This window comes from Lissotriton helveticus, chromosome 2_1 (genome assembly GCF_964261635.1).
Source record: "Lissotriton helveticus chromosome 2_1, aLisHel1.1, whole genome shotgun sequence".
NCBI classification, from domain to species: Eukaryota; Metazoa; Chordata; class Amphibia; order Caudata; family Salamandridae; genus Lissotriton; species Lissotriton helveticus.
The window spans coordinates 1,524,437,612-1,524,463,986 of record NC_136059.1 but is presented as its reverse complement, the minus strand read 5'-3'; the positions used below and the strand labels follow the sequence as shown (position 1 = coordinate 1,524,463,986).

The 26,375-nt window shown below is 46.3% G+C and overlaps 1 protein-coding gene across 2 annotated transcripts in view; it reads right to left on the bottom strand.

Moving 5' to 3' along the window:
• LOC144818755 (uncharacterized) overlaps nt 1–25,950 on the bottom strand; it is a 285,822-nt gene extending 259,872 nt beyond the window's left edge. For both annotated transcript variants that reach the window (XM_078676471.1, XM_078676472.1), the window contains exons 1-2: nt 25,707–25,950; nt 14,306–14,426 (exon numbers count right to left, since the gene is read on the bottom strand). In XM_078676471.1, the coding sequence (XP_078532597.1) occupies nt 14,306–14,426; nt 25,707–25,748 (163 nt within the window). In that variant the 5' untranslated portion in view covers nt 25,749–25,950. The remainder of the gene's footprint in view (nt 1–14,305; nt 14,427–25,706) is intronic.
• Between the last annotated feature and the right edge of the window lie 425 nt (nt 25,951–26,375).

Genomic DNA, 26,375 nt, shown 5'->3' with positions numbered 1-26,375 from the left:
GGAGGGGGAGGGCCATTAGCCTGAACTCGCGGCAAGATCAAACGAAGGGTGGGAGGGACATTGAGGAACAGATGGCCATGAAAGTTTATGGGCCAAAAGCGCGTGCCTGTGGCCACGTGCACTCGAAGAAAACGCCACGAAAAAAGCGGTGGTTTCACGATGATTTCGAGCACTTGAATTCTCGCCATTTCCCATTCCTTCGGAATGGAAAAGGCGAGACCTAAAAACTCTGAGGTTGTTTTCCAATGTAATTTCAGCCTGGGGTTCGATGGCAACATTTTGAAAAGTGTCACAGACTGCTTGCACTTTGTCAACAAAAGCCTGACCCAGAGTGTCACAGAATTGGGCAACATCACCTGAGAAAGCTCTTTCAGGTAGTTTGGCCAGTTTCTTAACAGTCTTGAAGAGCTCTTTTAGTGAATTATTGGATGCTAAGATTTTTTTCCTCGTAGAATCTGCTCTTCTCCTCCTTAATATATTTTTTATAGATGGCCAGTGACAGAGCATATTTCCTTTTCGATTCTATAATATAAGTCAGTCTCCACTGTTTCTCTGTTCTGCGACAATGTTGTATCTGCAGTCTCAATTTTTCTGAAAACCATGGCTCTGATGGGTTTTTTCTTCGGGTTGAGGAGGTTAGCAAGGGAGCAGCAGTATTAGCTGCTTGAGAAATCCAATCATTAAGATTACGGACTCCTAGCTCGGTATCTGGGGCTACCTTAGGTTTATTGTCTTGAAGACATGTATGAAAAAGATCAAGATCAATTTTACTCCAGTTCCGAAAAGGGAGAGCAGGAGATGGCGTAGGCCCTGTATTATTTTGCAAAATAGTTTTAATTGCCCTTGGTACCTTTTACAAGGGTCTTACATGTGGCCAGAGAGTTGCCAAGTGGGTGTGCAACAGTACAGTTTTAGGGAAAGAACATAGGCCCTGGGTACCTGGTTGACAGGAACCCAGGGCACACTTAGTCAAACAGCATCAACATCAAGCATAAGGTGGTGGTGGGCAACCATGCAAAAAGAGGCACTTTCCTACAGTTACCTCCTGAGAAAAAAAAAATAGGGTTCAACTATTTTGTGAAAATAGGATTAATTTTCCAACATTGACGAGCCTCAATGGTTTGGAGAGCTCTATTTTGTCCTGATGATGGTCCTAAAAACAAATCAGAAAGTGACCGAAAAATCAATACTTTTATGGACTTTCCCATTTAAAATTTTGTGCAGTTAGATTATGTAAGTGGGAGTCCAATAGGATGTTTCAATAGATAAGTAGAGTCTGATATTTTTTGTGACATAATATGTCTACTGTAATTTATTAAACGATTGTGGCATTTTACTTAGTGATAATAGAATATCATATATAAGCACAGAATTAAATATTAAAAAAACTTTCTTTTTGTAAAATAAAACTTGTTGAGATTCATTCTCTAAATATAATCCAGCAGAATGAAGGCCCAAATGAGAACCCATCTAAATCTTGCTAGCTACTGACAAGATGCCAGCTTGCGTATAATGTTGTTGAATTAATCATTTTAGTTTTGCTTTAATGTCAAGTCAAATCAAGCAAGCTTTATTCGACGATTGTCATAAAAGCATATTCCATATATATAAAAGTACATGTATAAAAATCACTAAATAAAACCAGATTAAAATCCAGATTATAAAACTTCATAAAATACATAAATAAGATCATTCCATTGCCAATACAAATATGGGAGATATTGATACACGATAATTAACAAAGATACTTGGCCTATGAGGTTAACTAATATATTATGCTTTCAGCAATCGGGCTCTAATCGTCCATGCCCAGCTTCGGAATTTCGCCACCGCTATATACACAAACATATTAGGGCTGGTGCAAATAATTCTGACTGCAATCAATCCTCTCCTCGTTCCCAACATCCTGCACATTGGTCGTAACCACTTTCGACGCGGCGCCGCATACATTGGGCACTCAAACAAAAGATGGCCAATGGTTTCAGGAACATCTGTACAAGCCGGACAAGCCACCTTGCCCCCACTAGTCCATCAATTAGAGAATGCCCTTACCGGTAAGCTTCCCGCTCTTAGCTGAAAGTAGAGCTTGCGGTCAAGGGGCTTCGTGATGACATCCCAGAATTCCTCAAGTTTGGGACAATCTTTAATTTCTAAAAATAGACCAACAAGAGAGTGTGAAGGGGTGGTACTGAAGACCTTTGTAGCCACCAAGTTCCAGTACAAGTTCCTTAAGTACCTTCTTTGGTGGGAACCTAGCGTGCAATGGATCTTCCCACAATTCCCCTAGACCTAAATCATTTAAGAGATTCCGAATATGTCCCAACCATTTGACTTTCCGAGAACCGTCACTTTTAACTACGTCCAGCAGCCCCCTGGTATATGTATCCAGTTCAGGTGTAGTCCAAATCCGCCGCCAATATAGGATTGGGCGCAAGGATGCAATTATAGCTATTGGTGTTATGCCCAGGTCGTAAAATAGGGGATTCAGTGGGGTGCTCTGGGGTAACCTTATTAGTTTTCTGAGAAATGTATTTTCGGAAACAGTCATCCCCTTTAGTTTTTCGTTTCCCCACATCTCCACACCATACAAAGTAGAACTAACTACCTTACCATTATTAACCGATAACACCGGAGTTATCGGCCTAGTCAAAGACCTGGAGTGCTCTAGGCTCAATGCTCCTGAAAGCTGGCGATGCTTCAGGGTGGCCAAATCAATCTGCTGTCTCCAGGATTAATCCTGTTGGATGCAGACACCCAAATAGCTAAATGCCTGTACCTTCTCGAGTGGCCCGTTACTCATATATACAGTACCCCTATTGGCATTAGGCGCATTAAAAGACATGTACTTAGATTTAAGAACATTACTTCCAAACCACGAGCGTCACAGAAGTCCTCGAAAATTAACAGAGCCTTCTGTAGCCCGCTCGGGGTTTTTGATACTATGAGACAATCGTCTGCAAACATTAAAATAGGGATTTTAGCTCCGGCAAGAATAGGTGCATCAACATTAGAGCCAATTAAAATTTTAGCAACATCATTTATATATAAAGAAAATAACGTTGGAGCCAGGACGCAACCTTGGCGCACACCTGTTTCAACTGGGAATTGAGATGTAACATTGCCAGGACTACCCCACCTAATCTGGGAAAAATTCTCCTGGTGGAGCTTTCTAATTAAAGATAAAATTTCCCCTGGCATACCCATGTCGTTAAGCACTTTCCACAACATTTGGCGCGGGACCAAGTCAAATGCTGCCCTTAGATCTATGAAAGCAGCATAAAGGCTGCCATTACCAATGAGCACGGTCTTCCAGTATTACATAGTAAAATGCATGACCTGATCGACCGTGCTAACGGAAGTTCTAAAGCCAGCCTGCAAATGAGACAAGATGCTATAATCCCTTTCCCAAACCTGAACCTTATTTAGAATAAGCCTACCGATGATCTTCTGGGTAGTGTCGATCAAACTAATTGGTCGATAATTTCCAGGCTGGGACTTGTCCCCTTTCTTATAAACTGGGATTATTTCGGCCCCTTTCCATGAGTGGGGAATCGGTGCTCCCCTAGCAACCGTATTCGCCAATAGTAATATGTATGGGCCCCAAGAATCTTTGTCTTGTAAGAATAGATCAGCTGGGATACCGTCAATTCCTGGCGCTCTACCAGGAACAACGACATCCAAAGCCAGCTGAACATCCCTCAAATTGAATGGATCCTCCAAAAAGGGGATAAAAGGCACCTCTATGGAAGAATCTTGGCCATCTCCCATCGCAAACTGCGGTTTGAAATGGGATACCCATTTATCCTGCGGGACCCAGTTCTGTGGTTTATTGGAATTACTATCCACACCCCACTTGTAGACACTCCAAAACTTTCTGGGATCTTTATGGCATCCTGCTTCTTGCAGGTCTATCCACCTCTGCTCATCCCATAAACGCTTGGATTTAAAGACAGCAGATTTATACGCCGCCCTAGCTATAAGTACGTTCGCATTCAAGCCACTTTTAAGGGCTCTACCTAGTTCCAAGCGAGCCTGTCTACATTCTGCTGAGTACCAACGTGGAGGGTGGAAGTTACATGGGCCACTTTGTTGAGAGGGCTTAACAAACAGCGTTCGCAGGTCCTTAAAAAAAGCCTCATGAATCCTAGTTCCACTTTCAGTACTAGTAGTTGAACACTCATCATTCACTACACCCTTCAAATCACTTCTTGCCTGAGTAAGTTTCTAGCTATAAAATCAATATTCTCCTGAATGACTACGACTTTAGACCAGCGGACATGACGCATATCATTAGTAATAGCGACGTCCACTGGAGAAATGGTATCAATCACCCTTTCCAGAGTTACTGGTGGTTCCCAATATGATATTTTTGCCGATAGGGGGTTATGATCGCTCTCTACTCTATCTATAATTTGCATGTCCTGGAGATACCTCCACAGGCTCAAACTAACAAGAATATAATCTATTCTACTCTGCCGGGGGCCGTTCTTAAATGTATTAGCCCCACTTTTATCACCTGGTGTTCTGCCATTGGCGGATCTAACTCCTTTATTTAGGCAGAGAGAATTAAGCTGTATTGCAATTTGCGTCCACCTTTTAATGGGGACTAAATCCAATTTAGGAACCCCCCATACCCTATCTTCTTCATCTGAAAGGTTCCAGTTATCATTCAAGAGAGGCTCAAAAGTTACATTAAAATCTCCTCCTATAATAGTATTAGAATGGAGAAGGTTGTTCTCTAAATGTTCTTCCAGAAGTGTTAGGATTTCCGAGTTCTTTCCCCCGGTACTTCCTGCATATACATTGTATATATGAATAGGGTCTCGATTCACAAACTCCAACATAAGGCCCTGGAGATCCCTATGATTAATGGGTATTATCTTGACCATTACAGCAAGATCTTGCTTGATACAGATCGTCAGGCCACCTGACGGTCGACCTTTACCTTTCTTTTCTGCTAGGATTCCATAGTTTAGATACCCTGGAAAGTACAACTGCTCCAGAGCCCAGGTTTCCTGGAATAAGCATATATCATGTCGGCTGATAAAAGAAGCCCACTCCGGGGAATCCATTTTCGTTCTCAGAACAGCAATGTTCCATGAAAGAACTGATCCGGTAAATACAGGAGAATCTATAAATTTGGGAATCTCCTGGGTAATAACTAATGCTTTATTCTGTACAGATGACAACCCTGGGAGCGGGGGTTCTAAAAAAAGAAGTGGGGCCCATAGAAATAATTAATGCGTGATCTGGGACCTAATCACTACTTGGCTCCCTGGGAGTAACTTTTCCATTCTGGGTCTGTAGTCAATCGTTGTTGTCCAATCCAGAACAGGCCATACCTATACTCCTCTCAGGGATTTTTCTAGTTAGTGTCCTTCTCTGATAGGGTTGTGATCTCATTTGAATCCGGGAGTTATCTGGGGAACAGGTCCTATATTCCAAAGCCAGCAAATCCTCCACTATCTTCGGGTTTTTTAAAACCACCTCAATACAATCATCGGTATCGCCTGGTGATGTAATTCTTGTGGTTTTTACAATGTCCTCCCTAATAACAGACCTACACCCCCTAGTATGCCTAATCCAATGGATTGCCTTATTCGTTAGGGAGTCAGGGGGCTCATAGCCTCGTCCTATTGGTATTTTTGGGACATTCACCATGTACACAGCCTGTGCACGGTTTTGGTAATCGTTACGGTGAAGATGGTATGGATTAAGGGAATGTGATCTTGATTCTTGCCGGCAGCTTTCTTTTGTATTCTCGCCCATACTAGCTTTAGCCACTGGCATAACATTTGGCTTTGAGGTCATTCTTTTGGGCGAATTTACCAAATTTTTCCCCTTTACATTCGAATTACCTATGGATTGCGTGATCCCCCTTTCTTTCCTCACTAACGGACTGCTTGTAGATAGAGTGAAAGTCAAAGGGGCAGATGGAACATATACTTTCCCTCCAACCACGCTTTTGTTCATTGGGCCTGGCGGGCAAGCTTTTGCAAGGTTGTGTGAACATTGCCCAGAATGATTTTTTAGGGTATTAACTGTGACAGTCAAAAGATCAACTTTAACTTGCAATAACTCAACCAAACCGCACAGTTGATTAATAATTACCCACAGGGGGTTGGCTGTTATCTATGGGGACATATGCACACCAATAGTTCCAGACAAAGATAGGGAATTTTCAATAGGGGGGGGGCAATCAACGAGGTTCCTACTGCATTGTCACTCTCCATCTGAGACAAAACAGAGAACCTATTGTTACTAAATAAAGGTTTTAAGTCCTCAGCACTGACATCAAGTTCTACAGGTAGATTCAGCTGATCTATGCTTAGCTCCTTCTCATCTATTGTTACAATGTTTGTCCCTACCCCCACAGCAGGTTTACTTAGAAACATATCAGGAATTACCACCACCCCCTTATCCTGCCTTTTGCCCGTGCTGGACCCCAGTTTCACAGTATCCTCACATGTTTGCTCAACAATTTTAGGAGCTTGAGTCAGTATGTCCCCACAGTCTTGTATCAGATCATCTATTCGATCCATGACACAATTGGCTCCTGCATGAGACAGCCGCTTGCCAGATTACTTAGTTTTGCATTTTCTGGCTTTTCTCCCCCCTTTAGGCACTCCCCCTACTACTTCGCCAGAGTCTTCTGTCATTTTCCGTTTCCCCATGCTTCCGGATAGCTAGTCCGTGCTGTTAAATGATAATAAAGACACAGAGTACCTTGGTTGAGGATGAAAGGGGATTGGCCCAGCCCTGCCACCTCCTGCCCCGGACTGTCACAGACTGTCACAGACTGTCTGCCCTTTGTCCGGGCTTCTTCCGGCTTTGGTCCTGCACTGCGTCCCGCGCTGCGTGACCCAGGAACTGTTTAAATTCTGTCGTTAATTAGGGGGCGGTCCTCCGCTCAGGTGGGCAGGTGGGCTACCGCACGGACTCCTGGCTCCTGGAGTCCTGTGCGCTGATGGATTCACAAAGCCCCCGCGATAAGTAACAGCCTCGGGCACTGCCGGCAAACAAAGCTTCTCGTTACTCCCCCGCCTGGGGAGACAGCAGCTCTGGACACAGTGAGCCGGAGCTTTAATGTCATACTAGTGGTTCTGGAAACCCAAAGGTGCAGTCAGTTAAGTAATTAGTTTTAGCAACAGCCTGAATAAGTAATGGGTGTCTCTCTTCATTGCATAAAGCAGTTTCAATAATTTTTATAAGGTGCTTAGTTTTTCTTATCTTATCAAAAAGATAAAACATTAAATATGACTTCAAGGTCAAGAACCGATACTTGTAAAATATATCACTATGTGGATACATATTGCTAGCCAGCCTTTCTTAATCTCAGAACCTTATTCCAACACAGACCTTGGTCCATCTAGTTTCAGTGCCAACTACAGACATTCTTAAATCGCTGCTGAGCAGCAAGGCACACAGAACATTTATTGTGTATGCCGGCAGGGAGAACCCTCACATGAAATTTATGACAGCCCAATCATACTTCTAAGTATAGTCCTCTTGTACATTTCCTTCCTCTCTCTGTAATGGCAGGACTTGAAACGCTCATGTCCTCCTTCCAGGTACTCATTTAAATACTCTCTATCAATAGGAAGAATGTGGTGCACCTCATATATTTTCAAACCACCTCAAATGTTCTAGACAAAACTACTCCATGGTGCTCACACTCCTACTTTAAAATCATACAGCTAGCCGCAACACATTCAAGAGTCACCAATACAGTACTGTGCTAGTTTTAGTTGAATCCCCATAATACTCCAGTGTTGGTTCACTTCATGGTCTAGATTCTTCCATGCCTTCCGCTCATTTCCCCATCCGCCTTCAGATGTGGTCGTATCGCTGGTCAACAGCATATAGAAACATGCTGCTAATCCTCCAAAGCTGCAAACCACAAAAGCAGGCACGGGCTCACATCCGAACAATAAGGGAAAGTAATTCCCAGGAAGGAAGGAAGGAACGTCAGCTAGCCCTGCTTGGCATCCTTACATGGCTAGCATACATGAAGAATTGTGATTAATCTACAACACTGCTCAGTTCTGGATGGGCTGAGGAACTACAACATTGAGATATGCGAGAAGGAAAAATATCAATGAATAACGTTATAATAAACTCAATGCAAACGATAAAAATAAAAAAAGGAGCAGAGGTTTATTATTGTTGCTGCATATATCAATGAGAGCAATCTTTTGTTTACTGTGAAGAGGTTGAGCATCTCCCCAGGGTGTACTGCCCGCATTCATAATGATCAGACCAATGAAAAGGGATGAAATGGGAAAGTGGAACCTTCTCTATAAAGTTTCTTGGCAGATCTCTGCTACATTCAGATGCCAAATATCACTATCATGCTGGTGTCGAAAATAAGAAACACACTGTGGCCATTCATAAATATACATATATATATGCAGTCGCCAGTAGGTAGTTATAGTTAGGATGTAGTTCCATAGGAAGAGTGTTTCTTCATTAGCCAATAACTTTGGCATTGTTTGACGAATCTTTGTGAAATTTTCAGAACGTATTCGCCAGTCACTTCAGTTGCTGTCTTGAAAATGTTGTGGTGATCCGTCAAGAGGGGGACAAGCAAAAAAAGCGGGGCGGGGGGGGCAAAAAGCCTTTCCTCCATATTAATTTCCATAGGAAACTTTAGGCATGGCTACTGCCCGAACTGCAGAATGGAATTACACAAATTTGGCAGAATGGTAGCTCTTGGTCCAGAAAGCGCCCTTTTTTTGTTAAATGGTGTAAATCCATTCAGTAGTTGAGGAGTAATTTATAGATATTTCAAATTGTGTATCTGGGGACGCTGAGGATCCGCGACCTTTCCCGGTCTTGAGCCAGAGATCTGATTGGTTGCCAACACTTCAAACCAGGAAGTGTTGGTAGCCATCTTGTGACTTGGTTGACCCGAAATAGAAAAGGGTGCAGGGTAGAAACACCCTGGCTCCCTAGGCCTCATGGGGGGTCCCACATGAGCCCACACCCCAGGGCCAAAGAAGCCTTTTTTTGAAAAACAAATTAGGTGTGAGTTGCACTGGATCTGAGACTCCAGCTGAAACTATTTTTAAACAAGCATTTGCAATGCAATAGGTCTCACAGTTACGCAAGTTTAAGCTATTGGCATTGTAAATGACAATACCTTTTTTTATGGTTTTAAAACGAATGTGTGGCCTAGGGACCACTTGAAATAGATATAAAGTCCTGTAGAAGAACCACCCCCCTACCTTTTCGGTCCCAGTCCTTCAAATGCATTTTTATTTCCAGTTATTGAAAATGGCTGGGCATTGGTTGCACCTTACTAGTACCAGTTTAACAAATGAAATCTAGCAATGAGCAACAGAAAGGTGCCTGGGCAAGCTTTACAAAGGCCTTCCCCTTTACCTGCGCCTTGTTTTGTTAAAATCTGTAGATTATGCTGCAGATCATGGATCATTTGGCAAATGCGGAAAATCTATTATTATGTGAAAAAGGCCGCGGCCGCCCAATCGCGTAACTCCAGTGGCCCCTCCGACCCTGGCGCCCACCTTCAACAGACCAACTGATGATGTGTAGGGGTTAGCGCGCGCCCTATCTTATCAACCACGCGTCACACTGTCTGCACCCTTGAAAGGTCAGACGTCTGATCACGGGAGTCTGCACCAACTACTGTATGTTACGTTGTTACCGTCAACCAGCTATAACCTATACACGCGTGAACACGCACGTGCATACATCAGGCACATGGCTACATTAAGGTCACTGTAGGCAATTGCCTTACGGTGACATCACAAATAGCCACTAGGAGGTGCCATATTCTAATATATGACCTTACATATATGACCTTGTAGGGAAGAGAAAGAGGGCTAAAATCCTTGCAGCGACCCTGAGCAGGAGCCCACACACTTCATCTGTGGTGCAAGCATGCACTGGTATAGGCTGCACATACTAGTAGCATGCACTGGTCTAGGCTGCACATACTAGCATCATGCACAGTTCATGGTGCAATGAGGTGTCCGTGCACCCCACAATGTTATGATTCGAATAGTGCTTTGCACATGCATAAAATATGGCACTATTCCATTGTGCAATTTAATGGACAGGGTAAAGTTCATGGTGCAATGTGATGATGAGTTGGGCATAGTGTGCAGCATAATCTCCTGGGCATAGGTCATGGTGCAATGTGATGTGCATGCTTCCCTGCAGAATGTTATTGGAATAGTACCTTGCACGTGTACAAGAGCATGGCAATATTCCATGGCACAGTGTGATATACGTGCTATCTTGCACAATAGTCAGGGAATGTCCCATTAAATAATATGATGGTGAGCTCTCTAGAGCAATGTGATGGGTATAGTCTCTTGCACGATATTTAGGGCACGCTCCATGGAACTAGGTCGTGTGCACGCTCCCTAGAACACCGTGATGACCACGTCACGTGATATAATATAAAGATAATGTTATCACTGTGGCAAACACAGGTGCTCGCTACTGACATCTGTGTGCCACATACAGTTTACAGATTCAAACACAACTTTGTTCTTCATGTTTACAAAGATGATAAACTGGGTAACAATAACATCAGTTACCCACAATTCTGCCCAAGGAATAATCCCATCTAGCAGTGAACGCATAAAAAGGAAAGGTTTATGATATGTCAAACAAATTCTGCTACAAATTGAAATCTATTTCCCACTACCAGGGGGTGGTCTTACAAATACAGGATGGAAATGTTATCTGTCAAAATATAATGGGTATGCTGTATCTGTCCGTATTTAACGTTAAAAATAGCTGTCCATAGAAAAGCTCTGCAAAAAGTAAAGTTGCACAGAAAATGCTCCAGGCTGGAACTATGATGCAAACATACAAACAGCTGTTGATCACACAGACAGAATGTTTGCTAAACTGGGCTTTATTAGGATGAAAATGCTCTTTTTAAATAGAAACCTTTGCACGATCAAAGGAAAACTAGGGAATTTAGAGCTACGCTAAAGGTGAAACGTATGAAATCTGCAAGTGAAGACTTCACTTGCACAGCTCTGACGGTGCCCAGTTTGCATGCACAGCCAGGCAGTGTCTTGCACTACATATGGAATTACAGCGCGCTGATCTCTGATCGTGCGACTTGGACACAATGTGTTTTGCAGTCAGATAATCTGCGGCCATATGGCCTGCTGACAGGGATCTTTATCTTCACACCATATGCGGAAATGTAATTTAATACATCGCGGCCTCCTCATGTCGGCTTTATTTACTGAGATGTGCAGACCTGTGGAAAACGCTATTTATGTGTGTTTAAGCCTGGATAAATAAGGTGGTATCGTTTTTATGTACACACATCACAGTGGGCTGCTGAACGCGGTATTTCCAAAAGTGCCTTACAGTTCCACATAATCTCACACTGATGATGTGCACCTGTGGGTGAAACTGCTTATGCAGCATTTTGAGTGGATGAGGCATGCCTTAATACAAGTTGCATAATTTTTATTTACACACATTAAAGTGGCTGCTGTAAGTAGTGTCCCCAAAGATGATGCCTCATAATCCCGCATAATTTCACAATGAGGTTTGGGTGGGAGAATGGGGGTACATTTGAAAAGAATATATGGGTGCCCAGAGTATTTCTTGACGATGCAGTCTCGGGAAAATGGTCTCATTGGTCTAAATTACATTTCACCACTCTAGCGTGTGTGTGTTTGTGCGTGTGTGCTTGCCTGTCTATAACCAGACCAAATGCTAATCTGATTGCGTACTACTGACCATTTATAACTGGTCAACTGAAAGGAGCGCAGGGCCTTTGGACACATTTTGATCTCTTGAGACATTTTCGTAAGGCCCCAGCTCCGAAACCTTTCAAGAGTCTTCCAAGATCTGACAGTGCTACAGCTGCTGAAGACGAACAGATTCCCACAGACCCCCACCTCACCTCACAGTCCACAGACCACAACCGCACTGCAGGCGCCAGGCAGCCAAACCTCACTGTATACAGCCCACGGCAGGACCCGTCTCATACGCTCTGAAGTTAGCGGACCCGCCTTGATTTTTACGCCTGCTTGCAGTCCTCTGTGCCGCCTGCCCTGCCAGAAGTGTGGGACGATGTCTTCTGCATGAGCCTCCGAGTCACTGGAGTGCCCGGGGGAAATGCCGACTGTCGATGCTCACTTCCGGGGGATCTCTCGCGTAGACAGCCACTGACTGATGGGCCCCCGGCTCTCTCTCGCTATGCCTGAGCTCGTGGAAAAGAAACGCAACCCAAGTCAACAAAACTCCGTGAGCGTGCACATCGGCTGTGCAGATGCCCTCGCTGGCGAAAGTGAAAGCGTGGGGGAGCACGAGAAGAGACGCTGGTAATGCCGCCGTACACACTCACAGCTCATGTCTCCAGAAGCGCACGTTCACAGCGCATGTCTCCAATGTGTTTCCAATATGTTTACACACTTGTGCACCTCTCCTGTCCCACTTCGCTAAGCAACCCGGCAACAATAAGTCTCGCTACGTGAGCAGCTGGTGCTGCTTCGGTAGCAAGACCTAAAAACTAAGTGTGGACTCCCACCATTTGTTTAATATAGTCCCCCGGTTGGGCCAGGTCCCGGGGACATGTGTAAATAAAGATGTGGGGGCCTGTGTAAGCCCTCCCGCAATCCTGGGTACCGCCACCTCCCTGGGTCTAGACACAAGAGATATGCGGGGGGCTATGCTGTCCCCCCGACAGCCCCAGGGACCACCATCCCAAGACTAAGAAAAAAAAGTGGGGGGAGCCCCGAGCACGCCACCTCCTTTGGGCACAAACACAATAATTAAGGGGGTCCATTGCTCTCGCTTGCTGAAAGCAATGCATGCGTCTGTTTCCCTGCTCATTGTGAAGCGAGCAGGGAAACAGACATTCCTTTTAGGATCTAGGGAACTGCATGTTAGTAGCTCCCTGGGTCTCAAGCAATGCCTGCTCCTGCAGGAGGCGGGGAGCCGGCAGGGACCGCGGGGGCATTGAGGATCCTCCCGCGGTAACCAATATTTTAAATGTGGGTCACCTTTGATATCACTTTGTTCGCCCTAAGTTGGCAGGGTATGCCCAGACGTGGGTCCCTTGCTCACTTGCCACTGGATTCAAGTTAGCCTGGCTGATGACGGCTGATTAGCCAGAAACTGGTCCCAGGATGCTTGTTTCCGGTCAAGGGAAGACATAGCTTGTCAGTTCGGGCTGGACTGTTCCCATGAGGCACAGGGTCAGACTGATTTGCATATGGCCATGTCTGAACTGGGGTGGTGGAGTGAGCTAAAGAATGATGATGGATTAAACCCAGATCAGTTGACTGGGGTTGAGTGTTTGATTTTCTCCAACGCTCCGTCCATCATCCCCTTTAGTATCGCTTTGTTCGCCCTAAGTTAGCAGGGTATGCCCAGACGTGGGTCCCTTGCTCACTTTGCCACTGGATTCAAGCTAGCCTGGCTGATGACGGCTGATTAGCCAAAAACCAGTCCCAGGATGCTTGTTTCCGGTCCAGGAAAGACATGGCTAGGCAGTTCGGGCTGGACTGTTCCCATGAGGCACAGGGTCAGACTGATTTGCATAGGGCCATGTCTGAACTGGGGTGGTGGAGTGAGCTAAAGAATGATGATGGATTAAACCCAGATCAGTTGACTGGGGGTGAGTGTTTGATTTGCTACAATGCTCTGTCCATCATCCCCTTTGGTACCGCTGGGTGGGACCAGGGCACCCACACTATGGGTCGGGTCCCAGGGGATGGGGTCCCTGGAGCCTAAATGGATTAGGTGGAGGGGGGGGGGTCGTGTGCCCCCTCCCTTTTTTTTTTTTTTTTTTTTTTAAAGGGGTAGAACTTGGGGGATGGGGCCCCTGGGGCCTAAAGCAGTCGAGGGAAGGGAGCCACACGGCCCCACTCCAGGAGCCCTAAATGGCCCTGGAGATCACCACCCCCCAGAGCCAGCTCCAGTAATGTCCCGGGGTGCCCACCCCAGGGACATTGGAGTTTGCAATGGCTTACTCCCGCCAAGCCTTAACAAACTCAGCTCTGCTTTCAGAAGCGAGAGCAGAAAATACTCTTGCTTGCTGAAAGCAGAGCATGGATGTGTTTCGCTGGCCACTGTGAAACACATTTAATTTATATATATATGAGGGCTGTAGTTAACAGTAACTTTAGTTTTGAAACTTGCCATCATTTATTATATATCTTTTGAACGGAGATATATAAATGCATGTTGAACGTTCCAAAATGTGGTTAGATCAACACCAATGAATTTACATTATTATTTAGGGTGGACTTGTCATTCGTTATATAACATTTAAGGGTTAAATGTTATGAAATGTTACCCAATGAGGCCAAGGCTTGGTGAATTTCCTTCATCACATTTGCATACAGCTCCTTCTGCCACTCGTATAACAACTTCCACTCCTCTTCAGAGAAACAGGCAACAACATCCTGGAATGTAACCTGTGCATGGAAGAAAACATTACAGTTGTCAGTCAGTGAAAATATGATAGTGCGGCAATATCTACACATCACATAAAACAGAACATATTTTGTCAGAGAGAGGAAAAGAAAGAGGCAAGAAGAGAGACACAAAGACACCAGGGAGAAGAGAGAAAAGAGAACAAAGAGAGAGAGTGGCAGAACAGTGCATGTTTCGCTCATTCAAAGAACAAGCACAGCACAGATATCACTAGTGCAAGTTCTCCTTATACTCAAATAAGATAAAGCACAGGCAGTACAAAAACCTATTTTGCTTGATTTAATAAACATTTGCTTTGTGTATGATACTGTCACGAGGACATGGTCCCTGTCGCGGACGGACGCGATGTCTCTGTTAACGTTTGTCCATTTCCGCCCCGTTCGCAGGACCCCTTGAACGTTTCCTGGATGTCCTCGGCTCTGCCTTCATTGACCCGGTCACTGGACCTGCCTTCCTTGACGTCGGGGGGAAGTTCCCTGACGGTCCACCAATCGGGAAGGAGAGCGTCATTGGACCTGAACCAATCGTGGGCACTAGGGGCGTTTAAGGAAGCCCCGTTCTCATCCGCCGACGCGAAATCTCCAGGTGAGCAGCCGAGCCACGAGGAGGAGAACGCCAAAGAAGAAGAAGACGGAAGGACCAACATGCCACTGCAGGGGTTGCCGGAGCAGAGACTCGACAAGCCAGGAGGCCAACGGTCCCACGAGCCGCCCTGCCACACTTCCAAGGGAGAAGTGTGGCTTCACAAGGTACGAGGGCGTTTCCAAGGGCTATTCAGTTCACGGGGTGGGACGGGGTAGGACGAGGGTGCTCACGGGCCGTGTTACGTTCCCTGTGTCACTTTGATGTAACGATCTAAGTCTACGAAGGTGGTGGAACCCTGGTGACCCCTCACTCCCTTACCCCCTCCCATGTCTTGACCCCGGACCAGCCAGTAACCCGGCTGTTTGTCTCTTTCTTTTCCGAGCCAAACCAGACCCGAGAAGAGCCCGAGGGAGAGCCGAGACGGGGATTCGAGAAGCAGGAGCCCAAGTCGGGAAGGGAACCGCACCTATCGGATTGTGTATCGAACTGTGTGCATCTCTGCTCTCTTGATGTTGAAATAGACTTAACTGACAATAAAACAAGGATTATTCGAGTACCCCAGGTCGTGGTGTCCGTCCTTCCCCAGTCAGACTCTGACAAGTGGCAAGCCAGATAGGAGCCTACGGGAATCACGCCATCCGATAAAGAATGGAAAACATACTGACCCAAATGGAGGCAGACCGGGCTGCATTTTCCCAAGCCATCCAAAGTCACTCGGAAAATATACTGAAATTTGCTGAAGGACAAACACAACTAATGACTGTTCTGGGTCAAGGAAGGGTTACAGTCCCGCCCCCAGGCACGGTAGTACCGCTGCAGAAATTCACTCCCGGAGAAGACCCCCTTGCTTTCTTTCTCGATTTTGAGAGGGCCGCGAGAGCTAGTTCGTGGCCTGGGGATAGATGGCCCTTTTACCTGGCTCCGCTGTTGATAGGGGAAGCTCAGGCAGCTTACCAGACGGTGAATCGAGACGGCACCGCAGCATACGCAGTGGTAAAACAATATATCCTCGACAGATTAGGGGTAGACGAAGAAACTCATCGCCTACGTTTCCGCCAAGAAAGAGGGTCTCCCGGGGATCTACCTAACACTCTGTTTTTTAAGTTGAAGGAAGCTGCTGATCTATGGCTAAAACCCCAGGAAGGTAACATCGATGCCATCATGAACAAAGTGTATCTTGAAAAGTTTATCGAAGCCCTTCCGTATAGCACTCAAAGGTGGCTCAAACAACATGCGGGGTTGACGCTAGAGCACGCCATAGAAATGGCCACTTGCTATGCCCGGGCTCAAGGCAAGCCGTACATGAGGGAACCTGACAAACCAAGCAAAATCACAGTTCCCCTCAAACCTGAAAAGAAACTCCAAAAACCCGTACCGGAACCACCACCAAAGATACGGTTCCAACGACCTGAATTGCCAAATACCGGACCTCAATGTTTCGAATGCGGGGAATGGGGTCATATAGCCCGGTACTGTCGGAAAAAAAAAGAAAAAGAAGACGAACCCATGGATGTGAGCTATGCCCCCAGGTCCATATTATACGCCCAAGAAACAGGAACCACTTTCTACGTAAGGGTTTCTCTTAACGGTGCCTCTATAAGAGCGTTGTTGGATTCCGGCTGTAAACACTCCATTATAAGAGAGGAGCTTGTGGATCCCTCTTCTCTCATCCCGGGGAAACGGGTCCACATTCGGTGTGTCCATGGGGACATTAAGGAATACCCTGTAGCCAGAGTCACGCTGTACACCCCCTCAGGGAAAGGCATGGAAGTCACTGTAGGGGTTATGTCCAAATTACCAGAGCCCATTATCATTGGAACCGATAATCCCTCCTTTAATGCATTGTTGTTGGATACCCTCCAAAACCTATCTCTCCCCCATGACTCCTTGTTGGCTTCAGAACCGTGGGCCAGGGATACGCACTTTAGAACTGCTCAGTTAAATGATGCAAGTCTCACGAATGCATGGCAGGTCGCACGAGACGGACAAGATCCATCCACTAAAAGTTACCCTACTTTTATTGAGAAAAATTGCCTCCTGTATAGACTCGCGAAAGCTGACGCAGAGCCCCAACTGTTGGTCCCGAACGACTTTTGTGACCAGATATTGTTTTTCGGGCATGCCCATCTTTTGGCACGTCACTCAGGGGCAGAAAAAACAGGACAGTCCATACTGCGACATTTTTTTTGGCCGGGAATTTACGCTCAAGTCCAAAAGTACTGTCAGGAGTGTAGAATTTGTCAAAAACGGAATCCCTACACTCCTCCCCAGGTCCCTTTGGTTCCTATGCCCATTATAGGAGTTCCCTTTGACCGCGTTGGGATGGACTTGATCGGCCCGTTGCCTAAGTCGTCTAGAGGTCATCAGTATGCCCTTGTATTGGTTGACTATGCTACGCGATATCCAGAGGCTTTTCCTCTTAAGGCAGCTACTTCGGCAGCCATAGCCCAGAGGCTAGTGGAGGTGTTCTCTCGTATGGGTTTTCCTAGGGAAATTGTTACCGACCAGGGTACCCCTTTTGTTTCCCGTTTGATGCAACAGGTATGTGTGCAGTTAAACATTAAACACATCAAAACATCTGTGTATCACCCCCAGACGGATGGTTTGGTTGAGCGTTACAACGGCTCCCTGAAGCTAACCCTAAAAAAACTCCTGTCTAGGGACGGGAAGAACTGGGACCAGTTACTCCCCCTTGCCCTCTTTGTGCTACGTAGTCAAAAACAGTCCAGCTTAGGGACCTCTCCCTTTGAACTACTGTTCGGGAGACCTCCAAGGACACTGCTAGAAATTACAAGAGACAGTTGGGAGGCCGAGGGAGCTCAGGAAGCTGAGGCCTTATTGGATTATACACGTCAGCTACAGTCCAGATTACACAAACTCAGAACACTTGCCCACGATCATTTGGCCAGAGCCCAAGCCAAACAGAAAACCTTCTATGATCGCGGTAAGAAGTGGAGAGAACTGGATGTCGGGGATTGGGTTCTGATTTTATTACCTTCCTCGACACATAAAATGAAAAAGGAATGGCAGGGCCCCTTTAAAATCATTAGGAAAATAGGGCGCACTACCTATCTGGTACAGTTGGGAAGAGGGAAATCTCAAATGTATCACATTAATCTTCTCAAAAAGTGGCTAGGTAAACCTCCCCAAACAGTCAATGTGGTTTCACCGGTAACAGAGACAAACCATACTGTTGGGGATACTCCTATAAACCAGGATCTATCTCCCAAACAACAAGAAGAAATTAGGTCTCTTCTTTTGTCACATTCGGAAGTGTTCTCTGACCAGCCAGGGCGCACACATTTGGCAGAATACTTCATCCCCACTCTACCTAATACAGTGGTAAAACAGAAGCCATATCGGATCCCAGAGGCAAGACGTCAGGCCTTTCAGACAGAGGTACAAAACATGTTAAAGTCCGGGATCATAGTTCCTTCCCACAGCAACTGGTGTTCACCGGTGGTTTTAGTGCCAAAACCTGATGGTAGCATTCGGTTTTGTATCGACTTTAGGGCCGTTAACAGGGTGTCTAAACAGGATGCCTATCCCTTACCTAGAGTTGATGAACTCCTGGAACGCCTTGGTGACGCCCGTTACATTACCACCATCGACCTCACCAAGGGATATTGGCAGATACCCCTTGCAATGAAGGATAGGGAAAAAACAGCCTTCTCGACCCCCTCTGGGCATTTCCACTTTACGGTACTACCCTTTGGGTTGCACGGGGCACCTGCAACGTTTCAGAGAGTCATGGATACACTATTGGCACCTCACTTGTCATATGCATCGGCTTATCTAGACGATATAGTCGTGTTTAGTAAGACCTGGGACGACCACCTAGTACATCTGGGAAACATATTGTCAAGTCTGAAAGAAGCCAATTTGCACATCAATGCAAAAAAATCTCGAGTTGCTTTTCAACAAGTCAGGTATCTGGGTTATCTTCTAGGGGATGGTCAGATCAAACCTCAGATTGAGAAACTCGAGGCTATCAAGGCCTTGCCATATCCGTCCACAAAAAAAGAGCTCCGGGCTTTCTTGGGGTTGGTGGGGTATTACCGCCGGTTTATCCCTCAGTTTGCTAATCTAGCGGGTCCTCTCACTGACCTCCTTGGTAAAGCTGTTAAGTCCTCCTCTCTACCGACCCCTTCTGTCATGCTCACCTCGGCATTCCAGGCTTTGAAAGACGCCCTGACCTCTTCCACTGTCCTCGTTTCCCCTGATTTCCTTAAGCCTTTCATTCTGCAGACAGATGCTTCTGGGGTTGGCATTGGGGCTGTCCTTTCCCAGGAAGACGAACATGGTGCTGAGAGGCCTGTGCTCTTTATCAGCCGAAAACTGTTTCCTAGGGAGCAGGCTTATTCAACGATTGAAAAGGAGTGCCTAGCTGTTCGGTGGGGGGTGGAAAAGCTGAGGTAGTACCTCGAGGGGCGCCCCTTTGTATTGTATACCGATCATGCCCCCTTGACCTGGCTTCAACGTAACCGGGGGAACAATGAACGAATCCTGCACTGGTTCTTGGCGTTGCAGCCTTTTCAAATTGACGTCAGGCATCGAAAGGGTTCTCAGCAGGGGAATGTTGACTTTCTCTCCCGCTTTCCTCTTTCCCCCGATCGGGTCAATCGTGGGGGTGGGATGTGTCACGAGGACATGGTCCCTGTCGCGGACGGACGCGATGTCTCTGTTAACGTTTGTCCATTTCCGCCCCGTTCGCAGGACCCCTTGGACGTTTCCTGGATGTCCTCGGCTCTGCCTTCATTGACCCCGTCACTGGACCTGCCTTCCTTGACGTCGGGGGGAAGTTCCCTGACGGCCCACCAATCGGGAAGGAGAGCGTCATTGGACCTGAACCAATTGTGGGCACTAGGGGCGTTTAAGGAAGCCCCGTTCTCATCCGCCGACGCAAAATCTCCAGGTGAGCAGCCGAGCCACGAGGAGGAGAACGCCAAAGAAGAAGAAGACGGAAGGACCAACATGCCACTGCAGGGGTTGCCGGAGCAGAGACTCGACAAGCCAGGAGGCCAACGGTCCCACGAGCCGCCCTGCCACACTTCCAAGGGAGAAGTGTGGCTTCACAAGGTACGAGGGCGTTTCCAAGGGCTATTCAGTTCACGGGGTGGGACGGGGTAGGACGAGGGTGTTCACGGGCCGTGTTACGTTCCCTGTGTCACTTTGATGTAACGACCTAAGTCTACGAAGGTGGTGGAACCCTGGTGACCCCTCACTCCCTTACCCCCTCCCATGTCTTGACCCCGGACCAGCCAGTAACCCGGCTGTTTGTCTCTTTCTTTTCCGAGCCAAACCAGACCCGAGAAGAGCCCGAGGGAGAGCCGAGACGGGGATTCGAGAAGCAGGAGCCCAAGTCGGGAAGGGAACCGCACCTATCGGATTGTGTATCGAACTGTGTGCATCTCTGCTCTCTTGATGTTGAAATAGACTTAACTGACAATATAACAAGGATTATTCGAGTACCCCTTGTCGTGGTGTCCGTCCTTCCCCAGTCAGACTCTGACAGATACAAATCTGCCCAATAGGGTACACATGACCCTTGACCTGCCTCTTAGCTCACTAATAGCATTGTCATAAAAGTGGGTGCAGAAATGTTTCCCAGTACACATTGAAAAACTCTCACTTAAAAAAAATGTTTTACTTGAGGATCATGTGGCAGCATACTGCCATTTCCAGACTGACATTTTCCATTGACCACAAGCTTTCCCACAGACATGAAGCTTGAAGAAATATTTATCAATTTTACATCACCAAGTAAAGCATTCCGATGTGTTTTAATCCTATTAAAATATTTGTTTCCATCTCACTTTAGAATGACAAAAAAAGTGCTTTCCTAACTATTGAAATACATTTTAAAATACTTGTACAGTTAATTTACAAGCTATGTACATGTTGTGTGCCCAGCAGGATTGTCAGACTGTACACTTTACAAAATCCTCTAACTTTGTAGACAGAGAGAGAAAAGTGAATGCAAATCTACAAGATAAAATAAGCAGAAATGTGTAAGAAGACATAAGCTGACACTTGACCTCTGTTTTCTAATGCACAGCAAATGTGGCAAGTTAAAAACAAGATTTAAAGTCATCTTTATTACTCAGTCACTTTATGAATGAACAGAACAGCCGTATTGCAACTTTCGAGAGAAAAGTTTAGGAAAATGAACAACTCCTATATCCAAATAGAATGATATAGACTCAAGCTTTGAGACAGCAATGGTAAATATAGTATCTATCAGGATAACTACCCAGTAACCCCCAACTGATACAGAACCTAGTCCAGGTGCCTAGGCCAAGCCTATCACCCACTTGCCTGTGACTGGCCCTCTGACTAGTCCTATGCCCTTTCAGAACCCGCTCCTTGCCTCGAGGCTCCCGCTTCACTCCCTCTGCTCTCACCCAAGCTGTTCCTCTCCTCTCACCCATCTGCTATCTCTCTTTCTATCTGGTTGCCACTTTCTCTCCACTCTCTGGCCTTTTCTCTTTGAGCCAGTTTTCTTTTCGCTTTTGCACACTCTCTTTTGTACCTTTTCACTTTTGTGCATTTCTCTTTTGTGCCTTTTCTCTTTGTGTATTCTGTTGTTTCTACATCCTCTATCACACCCCCCGCAGCCCCACTTGCTCCTCTTGTGCATTTTACCGCCTTCTGTCTCTTCTTCCCACTGCTGATGCTCCGCACCTGTGCTCCTCCCCCTCCCTGGACCTACTTAAAGTTGTGTAGCAAGCACACCAAAGGCAAGCCTATATGCGCTTGGACCAGCCCCAGCGCCAGTACCTCTGGTCCAACCCCCCCACCCAGCAATACTCTGAAGCCCTCCTTCGGTCACTCAACCCGGGACGCTGCTCACCTCGCAGGAGCCATCACCTGCACCAACTGCCTGTTCTCCTGCAGCCTCACATACTCCACCCAATAAACAAATCAAGCCCCACAACACAGCAGCAAACGCACACCACAACACTCACTAGCATGCACGCTACTCCACACATGATCACTCAGCAAACACCGGACCAAAATTTGGGACCCAACGAGCAGTGACGCACCAGACCTCCACATCATTAAGGAAACCTGCCCCAATTCCAAATAGGCACCCGACATTACCTCAGAAATCCCATCGGCATCAAGATCACATGATGGGACCTCAACCACAATTCTGGAGGAGGACTCTCAATTATCTGTAAGGAATCCAGCAAGTGCTCGACACAGCAGAAAAAGACACCCCATTCATGGAACACCTGCACTTCAAACTACAAATGTCTGCTAACTTCACCCTGAACTGAACCCTCGTCTACACACCAGGACCATGAGCCACCTTCACCAACCTGATCACAGATTTTGTCACCCCACTCACCATCAACTCCAGAACTTACATACTGCTCAGCACACTCAACTTCCACCTGGGAGACAGAACAGACCTCTTCTCCACAGCACTCCTCAAAAGCCTAGGCAACATCAGTCGCACCCGGCTCATCCCAGGGTCCACACACACTGCAGGACATCTTCCCCACTAGCAGCAGCATCAAATACAACTTCATCATGACACTCACATGGAGCGACCACTCCATTATCCACTTCCAGATCAACACATTGTAAGTCAACATACCCACAAACACCAGCATACCCAGCCACAACAGATGCAAAATCTCTGAAACAGACTGGCTCAGTGCCCTTATAATGGATCAACTGAACCCCACGAATGACCTCAGCAATGACATTACAAACTTCAACAAACGGATCAGGAACTTAGTAGACTCCCTCGCACCTATCAAACCTAAAAAGCAAAGAAGATACAACAAGAAAGCCAGCTGGTACACAAAGGACCTCCGAGAATCAAAATAACACTGTAAACATCTAGAAAGGAAATGGAGAACCCGCCATGAAACCTCCAACAGATCCAGCTACCACCACCAGAACTAAAGAAACTAACAAATGTGCATATCCAAACGCATCGAACAAAGCTCCAACAGCAGCAAAGTGATATTCTTGAAAATAAAGGATTCACAACACCTTCCGCAACAGTCAACAGCATCTCCACCTCCTCTGAAACAACCTAATTGCCAATCTACCCACCACCACCCGAGACAAACATGTGACCGAATGGACTCCCCCCCCCTCCAATGACGACCCTGCGACAATCATGATTATTATCCACTCAGGGATAATGACACATGCTTCCACCACATGTACAACCTGGGAAAGTCACCCATCAACCCTGCCCTCTACCACCTCAACAACACCTTCATCACATCCGGCATATTCTCTGATGACTGGAAACATGCAGAAGTCAAATCCCTGCCAAAAAAAATAAAAATCAGCCGGCCTGATTCAAGTGTGCATCTACTGTCCAATATCCCTGCTGCTGTACCCAGCCAAAGTGATGAAAAAGGCCATCAACAAGCAACTCTCAACCCACCTCGAGATTCACCACCTACAGGACAACACCCAATCAGGTTGGAGAAAGAACCACAGCACCGAAACACTGCTCACCACAGCCACCGATAACAGCAGGACCATCCTGGACCACAGAGAAACAGCAGCCCTCATCCTACTCGATCTGTCTGCAGCCTTCAACATCAACACTCAGAAGACTTCCCGACACAGGCATGCAAGGGCCCGCACTGTAATGGATCTGCTCCTTCCTCACAGGAAGAACCTTAAGAGTCAGAATGTCACAATTCACATCAGTGTCCAAAAGACCCACCTGCCGAGGGCCCCATGGATCATCCCTCAGCACCACCCTCTTCAACATCTACATGACTCCGCAAGCCAATGTCATCAGTGCTCAAGGCATCGCCATCATCTAAAATGCCGATGACACCCAACTCATCCTCTCCCTGAAGGATAAGACAACCATCTCCAGAACCAACTTCACAAACTGTATGACCACGGTATCAGACTGCATGAGAACAAACTACCTGATAAGACAGAAATGCAGATCTATGGAAACAAGACCTCCCCATGGGACTCCACCCGGTAGCCATGGGAACAAGCACCAGCACCCAAAGACTACACAAGAAGCCTAGGAACCATCCTAAACAACAAACTCTGCATGACGGTGAAAGTCAACGCAGTAATCCCCTCCGGTTTCTACATCGTACGCAAGATCTTCAAGTGGCTGCCGCAGAATATCAGGAGGACTGTCACCTAAGAACACATCACAAGCAGGCTCGACTACGGCAACGCACTCTACACCGGATTCTCCAAGCAACTCCTACAAAGACTCTAAATCATCCCGAGCGCTGCCACTAGACTCATACTCGCCCTCCTACACTGCACCCACATCAAAGTGCACTTCAAAGAGCTCAATTGACTCCCCATTCACAAATGCAGCAAATTCAAACTCCTCACTGATACATACATAGCGCTACACGACACTGACCAACATACCTCAACAGCCTTATATCTTTTCACAAGCTGACAGACACCTACGCTCTACCTCACTCTTGCTCGAACACAACCCCTGCATTCACAAAATAGGGCAAGAGGTTGCTCGTTCTCCTACATCGCACTCAAAACATGGAACAACCTCCCCCACCACTCACTTCTTGAGTTCCGCAAGAAGCTGAAGACCTGAAGCTTCGAATAACTCAGCGGAGACTAAATGCCTGCTCACTTGCTCAAGAACCTGGATACTCTCACTGGTGATTAGTGGCGCTCTACAAATCCACATAACAGAAAAGTAGGTAGAGTCAAGCAATGGAACTAGGGTACTTGACATCTAACCTCAACTTTACCACTGCAGCGAACTATGCTGGGAATAAACACTGTTTTCTAAACCTGGGCCGGGCACACAACACTTTGACACTCTTCTGTGAAGGGCAGCCTATTGGCCTTGCCATCAGAATCACTGCTACCCCAGATGTGGTCTATTGGACTAATTGGAAACATAAAACACAGAGACATATATTTTTTTATCCCATATTCCCGTTTGGCCAAAATGTGTGCTTTTGGGCAATCGGGTTTTTAACTTTTTCCTTTGCTCCCTTTTGGCAAGAATGGGAGTATTTAGAATACCTCTAAAAGTTGCTGGCACAGGTATGGTTAAAAAAAATGGACCGGAAATTACCTGGGAAGGGGAGAAGTGCCCACGTTATAGTCACCAAATTAGAATATGATGGCAAATGCATACCCTTTTGGGCAACACTGTGCTTGCAGCATTCTCGGATCTACTAAACTGTTTGATCCTGGGCAAATCATACTCTCCATGTACCAATATCCACCGAGCTGATACTATGTCAGCAATTTGAAATAGGCTTAATGGAATAAACACCAATGGCATACTCTCATGACAGGTCCCTGGCACGCTATTCATTAACAGATTCATGGCGGTTTAAAAGCAGCTGACTGGATTTTAATCTCAATAGAAAGAACGTATCCTTGAAGCTGTATTGTTCTGGACCCCTCTTGTACTACATACATCTCCTCCCTCCCAACAACTAGAAAGGTGCATCGTGTACATTTTATAAAGAGTAGAAAGAGTGACAGTGGCTGGTCTCTGAGAAGGTAAAAGTGGCGGGGATCCAAACTGAGGGTCAATCCTCGGCGTCCCACAGTGCGGCTGTGCAAGCAGCTGGACAGGAAAACTTTAAAATGCGGGACGGTTGGCCACCCTAAAAACGAGATGTCTTTTACTTCACACACTGACGACTAAAGAAGTAAAGGACGTTACTCACCTTTCCTGAAGTCTGCTGGAAGACATCTTCTTTGGTTTTCATTGTAATTTTTTCCTGGTGAATTGTAACGTCTCTGGCGAAGCTAAACTGCAGAAACCCAATTGTAGATGCTTTGGGACTAAACGGTACAGGCTGTAGGTATGCAATCAAACACCGAGTGCCAACGTGACTCAACCCTAAAACGAACACACTTCAGATTACTTCAGAATCATGCTTTTCATAGGGCGAGTAACCATCAGTTGACTGCGCCGGTGCTTTGGGAAGAAACTGCTCGCGCACGCATGCGCAGCAGGAGAGACGGCACGGACTAGAGGTGCGATACCTGTGTTCTCTCGGGTGATGCAGGAATTTCGTTGCACTAATGATGACGGCGCGAGCCAACGTGAAAAAGCCACTTCACTAGCATGGAGATGGGTTCAATTTAGCCTGTTTAGCGAAAAAATAAAAACCGACTAAGAGCGATGGGAATAGGTCGTGTGCTATCAGGGAATCATTTCGTGATTTACTGCCGTTTCTCTGTGGTAAATTAAATAAATGGACGTTTTTTGTGATTATTACGAGGGCAATGTAAGTTTCAAATATTGTGGCATGTATTGATATGATAGAGGAGATTGGGTATTGCTAGGATGCAGGGATATGGTTTCAAAGGAGAGATTGTGATATGTGAAA